Raw genomic sequence first — 13,150 nt, forward strand, 5'->3', positions numbered from 1 at the left:
AATCATTTGAATAATGCATGGTGCTACCAGTTTGTGGAGGATAAAAGCAATTAACACATAAAATAATCATCTGTAGTTAGCTGAGAAAATCTTATCCATGGAGGACACCCAACCTTCAGTAGCTTTAAACTCTCTCCTTCCTCTATAAATTATTTACTTTTTCCTTTTTCAGGGCTGGAGAAGGGTCATGATTATTCTGTCACTTGTCACTTCTGCTGATGAGAAATGTATTGCTTGGACGCTGAATGCTCCTTTAACTGGGGAACTGACTACTGTGTTCCTCAGATATACCTTAACTGCTCAGGAATTTCTCCTTCATGTAGATTTTTTTGGTGGTCAGTGGCAAGAGTGTCCTTGATAACTGTGCTGCTGTGCAACACGGCCTTTGAGAATGCTGCCTCATTTGGTTTGCAAGAACATACGTTAATGACTGTACAGTGTGGGAAACTGCCCTAACAAATCAGAAGGGTTAAAAACCCCATGTGTTATTTAGCCATGAAAATGACTTAATATTCTGATTTTCTGTTAGAGTCTCTGCACTAATTATTCCTTTGGCAGCAGTAAACAGTACAAATATTGTCTCTCTTCTAAAGATAAGGAAAGACAAAGCTTTTGAAATGTCAAATATTAAAAATTATGTTTTGATTTTAGTATCTTTATTCCCCTTATCTGAAGAACTTTTTTTATTAAATAAACATGAACTCTGGTCAGCAACTTCATAAAGACTGTTCTGTTCTAAAGGAGAAAAAGTAGCTAGATGAGAACAAACAGACACGTGGCTGCTTCTTCCTATCTAAGAGGCACACAATCGAAAGGCAGGCAATGCAGCTCTTCTCTCTGGCATAGGCTTGTGCTTTACAACTTTGCTGCTGAAAAACATCAGGCCTTAACACTGATCAACCTGGCAAACCTGTACCAGCATCAGACTGTCCTTGCTTTTAGCTCCTGCCACCACGTCAAGTCAACAGCAGCGAATGATGCTGGCCGGGCTGGCTGAAGCAGACTGATCGTATGGCTGACGGTATGAGGCACAGGGGAAAGTGTGACTTCATACTGCTGCTCAAAAAGAAGACGGTACAGAGCGCAGAGTTGTCTTACACAAATATGAGGAAACCCCAGATGTGAAGAGAGACGTGGGGCTTCATACATTTCTGGAAGGGGAAAGGTGCCCTATTAGCTAGGTGAAATCTCCGAGTTTGATTTTTGTTTTCGCTGGCAAACGGTTTAAGTGAAAAGGATCTGATGTTAGGAATAGAGCCCTGTTAAGGCCATTAGTGAAGTGGAGGGAGTCAAAGTGGAAGTACAGAGACGTAGTAAAGCCCAGCAAGCCACTGCTTCTTATTAATACAATGAATCTTCAGAATTTAATAAAATATAGTGGTGTTTTTCTGTGTACTTGAACACTTGTACTTCCAGCCCCACGGGGTACACTAGCCATGAAAAGGGTAACATTACCCATTTGTATGGTGGTAATGTTTGTAATTAGTGGCAGTAGGGAGACCTCCTTCCAAGGATGTCTTAGCCCACAGGGTAATTATGAGCTCATTACTGGCAATCAGCTCGTCACTATGTGGAGTTTTACCCTTGCTTGAGTCATGCTTCCCCCTCAAGGAGTTTGGGCCTTCTGGAGTTTCTGATTCCAGAGAAGACTATACAATAATTAGACATTATTCCTTGCAAATCACAGCGTCGCTGAGGTTGGAAGGGACCTCTTGAGATGATCTAGTCCAACTCCCTCACACAAGCAGGGTTGCTCAGGACTGTCCAGTTGGATTTGAGTATCTCCATGGATACTTCCCAACCTCTCCAGGCAACTTATTCCAGTTTTTGACAACCTTAACAGTAAAAAAGTATTTTAACGTGTTGAGATGAAATTTCACGGGTTTTAATTTGCAACCATACTTCCAATACCAAACTGAGTGGGTTTGGAGATTTGAGGCTATTAACTCTTTAATTCTCAAATTCTAGTTAATCCTGATTCTTTTCTAGGGCATGCTTGGCCCATTAGGAATGATCTTTTTGTCACTATAAAGAGAACAAAGTCTTGAACTGAAGAGAGGATGGAGACTATCAGATCTGCACTAAGCAATAAGCTTATAATATAAGCTTATAATATAAGCAATACTTCAGCTTCTTCAACTGTTATGTCATCAGTCTGGTGAATAAAGGTATTGCTGGCATCTCATGTTCGCAGTAAAAGCTGCCAATTTGTTCTCAAACATGTTCAATGTCATGGTGCTGCATTAGCTGTAATTGGCAAGATTTGGTCCAGTCAGTTCGATTAATTTAAGTAACAGCTTATTCTGTGCAAGTAATTTTATGCAGGACCCTTTAAGCCCAGCTGCGACATAACTACTCTATAGCTTTCACTGTGTTCACTTGCCAACTCAGAAACAGCCCTGGCCATTCCTTGCTTTACAGGGGGCAAGTTTACTGGTACCACAGTTACTTAGTGATTATGTAAACAAAGATTAGGCCTAAATAATGTACCTGTGGGCTAAAAAACATTTTTAGGATGAGGTGAGAGTAGCCACTTGTGAGCAGATAAACAATGCTCTAATGTTACTTTAGGAGTTACTAAGCTTTTTCCTTGAAATAGAAAATCTGAGGAAAGATCAACCCTATAATACAAGGCACATACACGAATACCAATTATTTAGATACAAGTTTGGGAACATCAGTATTGGTTTAGCATGATTCATTATACCAAAAAAATTTCTTGACAATGTTTTTGTGGACATAGTAGTAAGGTGTAAAGCTCAAATTTATGAAATGGTGTAAAATGCATACCTATGAACTTCTGTAATAGTTATCTCTGGTCATCTTTTCACTAAATTGTCTGAGAACAGGTGAGCCAAATGCATCAATATTCTGATTACTTAAAACTTCAGCTTTAGCCCAACTGTCATCACAGCTTTAGAGATATACGTGACGCTAAACATTCCAGACCCAGGGAATTCTGAGGATTGTATTTTCTATTTTGCAACAAGAGGGCGCACATCGGTGCAGTGCAAGACACAAGCATTCACAGAACAGCAGTAAAAACTGGGAATCAAACAGGAAATACAAGATAGTTTGGTGTCATTTTGGGTTTTTTGCTTGTTCTGGACACAGCAAACTTTATTTCTCCTGATATACTGCAGGCAATTAATTGCTAGCTTTGTTTTGTACTGGCAGGATCAAGGCTATTTAAATGATCTATTTCAGGCTGCATTTATTTCTCCATGCCTTCAGAGTCAGCATCAAGGTAAGAGGGGTCCCAAAATTTTGGCCTTTAGTGGGCTTAGCCTGTAGGCAATATGAAATGATAATTTTCACACAAATCATTGAGTCTTAAAATACCTCTGATGGCATCTCAACCTTTTGCTATGTTCAACATTGGAGATTAGTCCAGACTGAGTCGTTCATATGATTTATTTTTCACCTTCTGTAAAACTTGGGATTTCCAATTTTACTTCCCTCTCCACTTACTTCTTTTGGAAAAGCGTCACAAATTTTCCACTGTCCTAAGCACCTGATCTGATGTTTAGATACGCCTAAGATCAAGCCTTATCTGCAAGTAAAAAAATAATTTTATAATTCTAACACAACACGCTTATTTTTGTCCACATCATAATAAAATTACATTGCTATCATTCTAGTTAAACAATTATAAGCTGCCTCTGAACAACATAAAAGAATTTTCTTTCTAGGTAGGTTTTTATTTACTTTTTCCTTCACTTCCTTTGAAAACAAACAAACAAAAAATACATTGAAAGAAGGATTACATCTCATAGGATTCTATATTGAAACTTACTCCAAACACTGGTAGAAGTTCACAGCAAGATCTTTTTTTAGATGTTCCTTCCCATAATGCAGTAAAAACAACAACAACAAAAAAATAATGAAAACATGTGGTATGAAGGAAACTATGGCTTTGTGGTTCAGTGTCTATCTTGAATCTGCAGCCCTTCAGGAGGGCTCCATAAACATATTCTGGGTCTGCTGTAGTATCTCTCTGACTAGACACACTGGAAGTCCATACACAAGTCAGGAACAAGCGCTTACTCCAAGTTTTTATTAAAATTGAACACAGGGCTGTATTCGAACATACTTCTGGTTGAGAATCTACACAGCTAATATGTTTTTAGGATCATCTGGTTTTACAGTATTCCAGAATCTCAGTTAACCCTTTTGAGTGTACATTCACAGGAACATGAAAGTGAGCAAGCACCTCGTTATTCAGCCAACAACCACTACATCATCACCAAGAAACTGGTAAGTTGGAACCTCGAGGTTATAGGGAGCAGGACCTTTCCTGATTCTGCCAGAGGCATCATAATGGGACCCATGGCAAGGGCAGTAATAACCGCCAAAATCTCCAGAGTTAGCAATGGGTACACAGCCAAGATGAGTGCAGACACCTACTAATATGACCCATTCGGGTTTCTTTACTCTGTCTAAGTCATGCTGCGGATCCCTCAGTTTAGACAAATCAACTTCAGCTTCCTGATTAATCTCTGCCTGGGTTCTGTGACGCACAAAAAGGGGCTTCCCTCTCCACTTGAAAGCCATGTTCTTGCCTTCTGGAATGTCAGATAACTTGATCTCAATCTTTGACAATGCTAGCACATCAGCAGAGGCACTCAGGCTGGAAATAAACTGGGTGACAACATTCTTAGCAGTATATGCACTTGCTACACATGTTGTTGCAGTCACCAGGTAGGAAAACCCTTTTCTAGCTTCGCTGCTGCTTTGAGAAGATGTGGTGGCATCTAGCACGTCTTGACGACGATAGGCAGAGAAGTCAGGTACCACGACATCGTTATGGACCCAACGAACACTGGCAGGTGCTGCAAGAAAAAGGATATGAAATGACCACACTTTCAAGTAAAAAACATTATGATGTACTTTAAGTTATACTTTTTAAATTGCATTTTTGGAGTAATGGGTAAAAGTTATTCCAAAGTCTAGGTAGGATTCCACTAATTAGACCTTTCAATTTTAAGCTGTAGGAAAATGGTTTCCAGAAGGTATTTTTAGTAGATAAGCAGGTGATTAGTGAAACTATTTTACCTATTCTTTGAAAATTACACAAAGCCTGATAAGGGTGCAGAAGAATCTGCAAGAAGTTCTGGGTTTCAAGTAAACTGTTTTTTCAGAAGATTTCAAGGCAAAACTCCTGCAGGATACCATGACTAGTTAAGACACGACAGACCTGTTTTCCATTCAAATGTTTCCCTGAAAAAAATTGCTGTGAAGAAATTGGATTTAGTAAAGCTCGCACATCTATAGCTTAACACTTTTGTGCTTTTCTTTGACCTAAGTTCTATGCCTTTAATAATCTTAAGTGTGTGGTTAAGTATTAGGCATCCCCCTTTATAGTCAACTGTTGTCAAAGCTAACTGTACCAGTAAATAATTTTTAAACGTGCAGTCCCCTATTTGCCAGGCTCACTTCACAGAAGGACTGGATAACTATCCAATTCCCAAGCCTTTCAAGTGGGATTTCCACGTCATATCTGTGCGCTAAACTAACAAGCTGTGACGGCTACGAGGCCTTCCATTAGTTTTTCCAGCAAAAGAAAGCTGCTTCCCTCAATGAAAATCTGTAAGCCAAAGAAAAGAACACGCTGAAGACAGAACATATTACTCGCCAAAGTGCAACCTCTGTTCATCTGAAAAGAACTATTTAGTCTAGCAGTTGGTGCAAAGTTACCACAGGTTCATAAAAACCATTCTCTCAAGTACTTAAGATAACTCTCGGGGATTTATATGCAATATAATAGGGAAAATATTTGCATTTCTTTACAAGTAACTCAGCATAAAGAAGGTATTTGCTGTAGGATTTTAACTGCAGAGAAATTAAACTGAAATTCAAAATTCTGAGAGAGTAAACCATACTAATTTATCTCGGTATCAAGGCTTCTTAAAATATTTCATGTTTAGCAACGAGCAATACAACTAACTTGTAAAAATTCCTTAGATTCAGTGAAAAATGCGCTTGATGTTAATTAAGACTAAATGACAGCTATATTAGTTATAGATTTGTAGAATTTTCACCTGAACACATCCTTTAGAGTTGAGGGCCAGATTCTAATCACTACAGATCACCTTCCACAAGGCACTACCACCTCCAAGACTTGTATGAATATCCTCTGTAACAGCACGCAGCAAACTGTTGCTGCATACCCAGCATCAGCAGAGCCAGGACAGCAGTTCTCCATGAAATGCAAATCTGTCCGTTTCATGGAGAAGCACTGCCCTTTGGCTGGAAGTCAGGTTCTGCAGGGTTGACTTGGGAGCACCTCTACCTGGCTGATGCTCTTCTGAGCACTGCATGAACTGGGGAGGAAATACAGGAATTCCAAGAAAGAAAACAGCTATGGTTTTGGCGTCGCAAATTCACTGTTAGAGCTGCTTTTCTGCAACAGTATAAAGCACACCGCGTGTTCTCGCTGCACGTCTCTGCTTTGATGCCCCTCGGTTAAATACCTTACCGCACTAAACGGAGTTTTCCTGCATCTTCCCAACTGCAAAATAAATATCCACCCGAGTCATCAAAAGGAAGCAGCCTTCCAAGTGCCCCTAACTCTACAGTCATGAATGCGTGCTACCATACTCGTGACGACTTGGAATCAGGTATTAAAAAAAAAAAGAAAAAGCAGCCAAACCCAGAACCTCTCGACTAACTCACGACTCCGCTTTCTCCCAGCCTGCCAGGCCAGACCTCCAGCGCGGAGGACGCCCCCACCCCCGCCCCGCTTCCAGCCGCTGCGGCGAGTCCCGTTCTCCCCGCCGGGCACAGGCCGAGCAGTGACCGGGGAGCGCCGGCGGAGGAAGGCAGCACCACCCTCGGCTCGCCGCCCGCCGTCGTGCGGTGCCCCGGCGCCCGCCGCCTAAGCCCCCCCGGCCCGCCTCGGACGACGGCCGGCCCCCAGGCCCGGCTGCCGCCGGCTGAGGCGAGGCGAGGCGAAGCGAGGCGGCCGCTGCCCGCCCGCCCGCCTCCCCCCGTCCCGAGCGGCTCCCCCAGGGCCCGGCACGCACCGCTGAGGCTGGCGCTGGCGACGAGGCCGCCGCGGGCCGACCGGCCGCTCATGGACTCCCGGCAGAGCAGGGGCCGCTTCAGGTCCAGCGGCACCTTCTCGGCCCGACGCGCCACCGCCGGCGCCAGCGGCTTCAGCGGGCCGGGCACGGCGTGCGCCGCGGCCGACAGGTAGGGCGCGAAGGGCCCGGAGCGGGCGGCCACGGACAACATGGCGGCGGCGGCGGCAGCTGCTGGGCCGGTCACCGCTGCGACCTTCCCGGCGGCGGGGGGACTGCGCACGCGCGCTGGCGCGCCACGGGGGCGTCACGGCCGCGCCGTTGAGGCGAGAGTGTCACCACACGTCACGGCGGCGGGGTGTGGCGCTGCTCCTGCCTCTGCGCTTTCCCCGTGACGCAGAGCTGCCGCGGCGGCGGCGCCGGCCCTCCCGGCCCCGGCCCCGGCCCCGGCCCCGGTCCCGCGGCAGCGCGGTGACGGCGGCTGCCCGGCGGGGGAGAGGGCGGCGCGGCGTGAACGGCGGCTGCGGGAGCTCCCCGGCGGAGCAGCCCTCGGGCCGCCGGGCCGGGAGCGGGGAACCGCCTGGCCGGGAGAAGCGCCGCCTTAGGCGGGAGGGGTCGGATGCCGACGGCGAGGGGGCTCGGCAGGACCGGTCGGGAGCGCCCCGGTCCGGTGACGCAAAGCGGGAGGGCGACATCGTGGGGTTAGCGTCAGCCCGGAGCGGGTGGGGTTGGCGGTAGAGGGGGATACGGCGCGCAGGTGACGCGGGGGGCGTCACGAGTGGCGATAAGTAACAAGCCTCGTGTGCTTCGGTGTGGTGAGGCTGGCAGGCGAGCAGAGGCAGTCACAGCGTGCCCGTTGCCAAGGTAGCATTGCCTGTCTCTTGGTCAGGAGTCTAAGAATTAATTCCTTGCTCCGTTCTTAACTTTTCACCTTCCAAACTTTTTTTTTTTTTTTTTTTTTTTTTTTATCTCGGGGTACCCCTTTTTTCCCCTCCCAAAAGCTTGGCTACCTTACCTACTGAAGCAGCTAGACCTTGAGGGTGAAGAGTACTTGGCAGCAACTGTGTACAGTGTGGAGCACGGAAGGGTCTTGGTCTTTGCTGAGTTTTGGGCATTATCAGGAAACCAGTTCTGTATCGGATTAGCCCATGCGCGTGACAGTTACTTTCTTTTCAGAAGCTACTGTCTGAAAATACCCCTGCTGACTGTGTCCCAGGTATGGGTTTCATCTCGCGCTCCCTCTGAGAGCTCTGGGTCCAAATCTGAGGCTTCCCCTCTAGTACGGTGAGCGTAACTTGGAGGTGGTGATGGGGCTTGTCCCACCTGTGCCTCTCTCCTGCCAGGTCTGGGACTGGCTGGGGAAGTTTGTAGCTGTCTTGTCAGTGCGCTTAACTGCAGAGTCAGTGCTGGGTTTGGCGCTCTGGGCAGGTCTGTTCACATGAAGTGCTTTGGTTGTTGGTTTTCCTCTTTTTGGTGTTAGGTCATGCAAAACAGTTAAGCGCTATTAGAAACATACTTTTTTCCTGTTTTACTGTAATCAGTTATTTCGTTGAGGTATTTCTGTTCAATATTTTGCAAGGACAGTAAGTATATTGAAGTCCCGTCCTAGAATACCTCTGATGATACTTGCGAGCAAATTCAAGTCCTTAAACTTTCAAACGTTTCAAAGAAGGGTTCAGGAAACACCATGGGGACAAGGGAGTCGTCCTGTGCCTTTTCTGCAGGATTCAGTTAAACAAAGCAATGTCATCCCAAAACACCTTGGAGGGGTTAACATGTTCTCTTCCCTTGCTGCTCTTCTGATATGATTTGGAGGTGTGTAAATACTATTCAGAAACATTACTTGAAAGAATACTGCGCCGCTTCTGGGATAACACATGCCCTTTATTATTTCTCCTGTTCCTTGTGCAGTGTGTGATTTTTGCCCCTTTTTATTTCCTTGTTTCTTTTTTCTTAGCTTATCCATTTAATTTTTTGTCTCTTCATCGTCCTGCTGGATCAGTTGCAAAGTGGGAAGAAACTTAGGCTTCTCAGCTTGTCATTGGAAATTGGCGAGTGATGGACTTCACATCAAGTTTGAAAACCGGGAAGCATGTCTTACAATACACTTATGTTCATAACTGCATTTCTGTGGCCAGCCTCCAGCTTGCCACACCTTCAGCGTTTTCCGTTGCTCATCAGCAGGTTCAGTCTGGAGATCAGACTGCTGGGGAAGTCAAATAGTTCCCCAGAAACTCATTCTTGTAATCGGTGATCAGCAGGGTGAAGGAACAAAGCAGCTGTAATTATTGCCCCAAATATATTTCTTCCATTCTCAATCACAAACACGGGCAGAGATGCAAACACTTCAGTCCAATTTTTATCTTTGCTCAGTTCAGTTCCGTTCAGCTGCGTGAATGGTACGGGAAGCTTGCGTATTGTTGCACCTTTAGGTCTGTGCAGTCAATGTAAAGCCCCCCCCTCCCCCCAAACACACACATACCTTAAATGCTTTTCTGTTAAGGGAGAAAATTTCCGTACTCTTTGGATATCTTTTAAGATTTTTTATTATTTATGAACAATATGCAAAGTTGTTTTCCTGAAGATAGAATGGATTATTTTCCAGAAGTTCCTGCTATATTTTTGAGGAGCAAAAAGCTAAATAAAAAGCTCTGTTTCCAGGATTTTTATTTTTTTTTCTGGCCGTGAACAGTGCTTGTCCCTGTGTGGACATAGGCAAATTGAAGTATTTTAAAATGTTAAATTAATACTAAAGAAAATATTTTGATAGATTTAAATATTTCTTCCTTTAAGACTACTCTAGATCTGGTCTGATGGACAGCAATACATTTGGTTTGACCTGCTGGGGTATTCCTAAAATGGTTGATGGTATTACTCTGTGGAGCTTCTCAAAGGGAAATAAAATTGTTTTTTTGTTTTCAAAAGCACATCTTGTAAGATGACATGCCAGCAGCATGCAAGACAGAAATACCGATTCATTTGGTTTAATTAGATAATACGTGTGATTTCATCCTTTTGACTGCACTGAAAAATAATCTCTAACAAAACAATGCTGCTGTCAGCTCCTTCCCCTGTGCAACAAGCAGCACATGACATCCTCTAGGCAAATTAAAACCAAATCCGCTCCCAAGGGCTATTCTGGAGGTGCTAGTTCAGTTCATAAAATGGATCTTGGCAGATACAGACCATTCACGCTGAGGAAGGGCAGCGCTTTTAAGAGACAAGAAGGCAGAATGCCATAGTAGTCTTTCCTCCCTTTGCAACAGGGAAGCTGTTGGCTGCTTCCACAGAGCTACAGCCTTGACGTACCGACAGGCTTTTGGTCAGGCAGTGGCACCGTAAAACAGAACGAGTGTCTCGGGCTCTTGTTGGAAGCACCAACCTGTCTCTCTGACAGTCCTTCCGCTGGGCAAGGTTCCAGTTCTCTGTAGTAACCACTCAATTTGGGATGATATTCTTACCCAAAACTTGTTTGGGTTAATTGCAAGGATAAGAGGACAATAAATGCATCACATAGATGAATCTCAGACTAAAACATCCATTCTTCCACTAACAACTAGGGTGAATAAATATCTGTGCTTTGTTTTTTTCATCCAAATTTATTTTACTTTATAGCATCAGTCTCATGCTTGACTTGTCACAGCTTCCAATGGTAAGATTTAGTTTGATACTAGGTGGATATGCTAGTAGGTGCATACCTGCTCCAGTGAAGCCTTTTAACTATTTCAGGTATTTTCCCAAAATTTGGGATAAACTTGACACAGAGATATGTTGTGAAGACATTTGAGGTAAACCATCTGCTAGAAGTCTAGGCACAATTTCTCACCTAGTCAACCCAGTCCATTCATGCAAGGCTGTGAAGGTTTTGTGTTTCATACTGGTTGTATATGGAGCTATTGCTTTGAAATTCAGCTGTTGGTAATGCTGTTACTAGTAAATTATTTTATGATTGTGCATTAAAAAACCCCTGTCTCTGTGGAATGGTAGTTTAGGGACTGGGCTTATTTAAGGGTTTGACTTTTTCCTATCAGTAGTTCACTGAATCTTTGTAACTGTTGTCTGAAATGTACTGAAATATGGTTGTTCTAATTAATTGGGATGGATCATTCCAGTTCCAGTAGTATTGATCTATAATTTATTTCTCTCCAGCGAGTTTGTGACATCTAAGCCTGGGTAGATAATGATTAGCCCAACTCCGCACACTGTACCATTGGTAACTGTAGTTAGTAGTGATGTAATGATTATAGGGCACCATAATAATATTCTAGAGGGAAGGTAATTTGTAGAAACTACTGGGGCTATGAATCAGTGTGCAGGTGGAAATAAACAATATTCAAGCAGGGGGAGAGAAAACTAGGAAGACCTGTTTTAACAGCACAAGTTTTACAAACATTATTTAAAAGAGCTACAGAAACATGGTCTTATTTTCTGTTCTCTAACAGATTACAAAATTGTCATGGTAAAGAGCGGATCAGAACCAATCAAGTTCTAACAGCGCAAGAGGAGTTTCTACTGAGGCCATCAGATATTAATATGCTGTAGATATTTGGTGTTTCACCCCGAGACTAAATATCTGAGCTAGTATTTGTAGAAGGGTTTGTTACCAGTTGCGGGTTTGGGGGATTTTTTGTTGTTGTTTTGTGGTGTTGGTTTTTTTTTTTTAAGGATTCTGAGTTTTGACAGTGATGTAAGTTTTGAATTTGCTAACCCAGCTCAGCTGTTTGGGATGGGGCAAGCAAGGCCTCATCCCAAATTATATGTTTTTCTGACTGGGTGCTATTCCCAGCGATGTTTGGCAAAATGTGCTTCCTACTTCTAGTGAATTTTGACAAAATGAGGTAGCTGGGGTTTTTTTTGAAAACATAGTTGTCAATTTTTTAAAGACATAAGACTAATTTCAAATTACAGTGTGGTCAGAGGATGATTAAAACATGAAAATACTTCACCAAAAAAGGCACCACATTCTGTTATTAGAGTCCAAAAAAAGGGTAATTTTCAGTTTAAAATGACTAAGCATATTCTAGAGTATAGGTGTTTCTTTGAGAACTGCTGTTAGGCTTATGTTCCTGAGCGTCAATGCTGAGCAAGCGTTTTCCAGCCAAATCTGAAAGTTAAATGCCAATATAGTATTGCGTAAACCATCTAAACAGACTTCTGCGATTGCCTTTGTGCGTTCACAAGAGTGTTAGCCACATGAAAATTTATACTGCTTAATGTTCCTGTCATTTTAAAGTAAGTTAAAAGTTCATTTGCATTAATGCAAAAGCTACATAATGTCAGGGTTGCAGTATTATGAAATAGTAGCTGCGTATGGTTACAATGCTTTTGGGCAGGTATAGTGGTGCTTCAGTGCCTTTCTTTGCATAGTATTTTATTCTTGTGTTTATGTTTTCTTCGCATATTAACTGCAGAACTTGGCTGGCTTTTTGCTAGAATGTTGGTCACTCCAGGCAATTTGATCTTACTGCAAAGTTATCTTTCTTTGAGTTCTTTGCCATCTTGCATTATTTTTATGCTCTGAAAAGTCAGTGCCATTAAACTTGAGACTTTAGGATTTGCATTTGCTTTTTGGTTTTCCATTGATGAGCATTTTGTTTCTCCTTGAATAAGATTATTCAGAAAGAAAAAAAAACCAAAAGCAAACAAGCCACCAAATTTCACCTGTGGAGCGTTGTTAGTAAAGCAGGTATGCCCTTGCTTCATCACGCTGGAAGATGATGTTTTTCACGCTGTGCTGTAGAGGATGACTGAGAACAAGTGCCACGTGGCCCAGTGATGCCCCTCGCCCCCACACCTCTAGTCACGTTGCGTGATCTCGCGTCTGTAAGATGGGAGAGTGCAGATGATGTAACACAGTCCAGCTGTGTATGCAGGAGCAGGTTGCTCAGAGAGGTCGTGGAGTCTCTGTCTGTGGAGGCACTGAACACCCAACTGGACAGTCCTGGACAGCCTGCTCTTGCCGATGCTGCCTGAGCCCAGGGGGTTTGGGCTAGATGGTCTCAAAAGGTCCCTTCCAACCAAAGTGACCCTGTGACTTTGCAGCATTCAGACTTTCATGTTAGTGCGTTTACTAACGAGCGAGGGAAAGCTGCTAGCTTAGAAGCGTTCAGACGTTCTTGTGAAATACA

At 43.7% G+C, this 13,150-nt stretch overlaps 1 protein-coding gene across 1 annotated transcript; it reads right to left on the reverse strand.

The window, feature by feature from the left end:
* Window positions 1–4,029: 4,029 nt before the first annotated feature.
* LOC126041078 (cytochrome b-c1 complex subunit Rieske, mitochondrial) lies at window positions 4,030–7,269 on the reverse strand. Its single transcript, XM_049806340.1, has 2 exons — window positions 7,026–7,269; window positions 4,030–4,832 (listed from the first exon to the last, which is right to left on the reverse strand). The coding sequence occupies exons 1-2, from the start codon at window positions 7,234–7,236 to the stop codon at window positions 4,222–4,224; spliced, it is 822 nt and encodes a 273-aa protein (XP_049662297.1). The 5' UTR covers window positions 7,237–7,269; the 3' UTR covers window positions 4,030–4,221.
* Window positions 7,270–13,150: the final 5,881 nt, after the last annotated feature.

The sequence above is a fragment of the Accipiter gentilis genome, chromosome 7, assembly GCF_929443795.1.
Source record: "Accipiter gentilis chromosome 7, bAccGen1.1, whole genome shotgun sequence".
NCBI classification, from domain to species: domain Eukaryota; kingdom Metazoa; phylum Chordata; class Aves; order Accipitriformes; family Accipitridae; genus Astur; species Astur gentilis.

What these genes read in the sequence shown, in the direction of transcription:
- LOC126041078 (XM_049806340.1), bottom strand. Translation starts at nt 7,236, where the DNA reads ATGTTGTCCGTGGCCGCCCGCTCCGGGCCCTTCGCGCCCTACCTGTCG. An exon ending in CGCCAGCGCCAGCCTCAGCG is followed by an intron (nt 4,833 to 7,025) that starts GTGCGTGCCGGG and finishes TTTTTCTTGCAG; the next exon opens with CACCTGCCAGTGTTCGTTGG.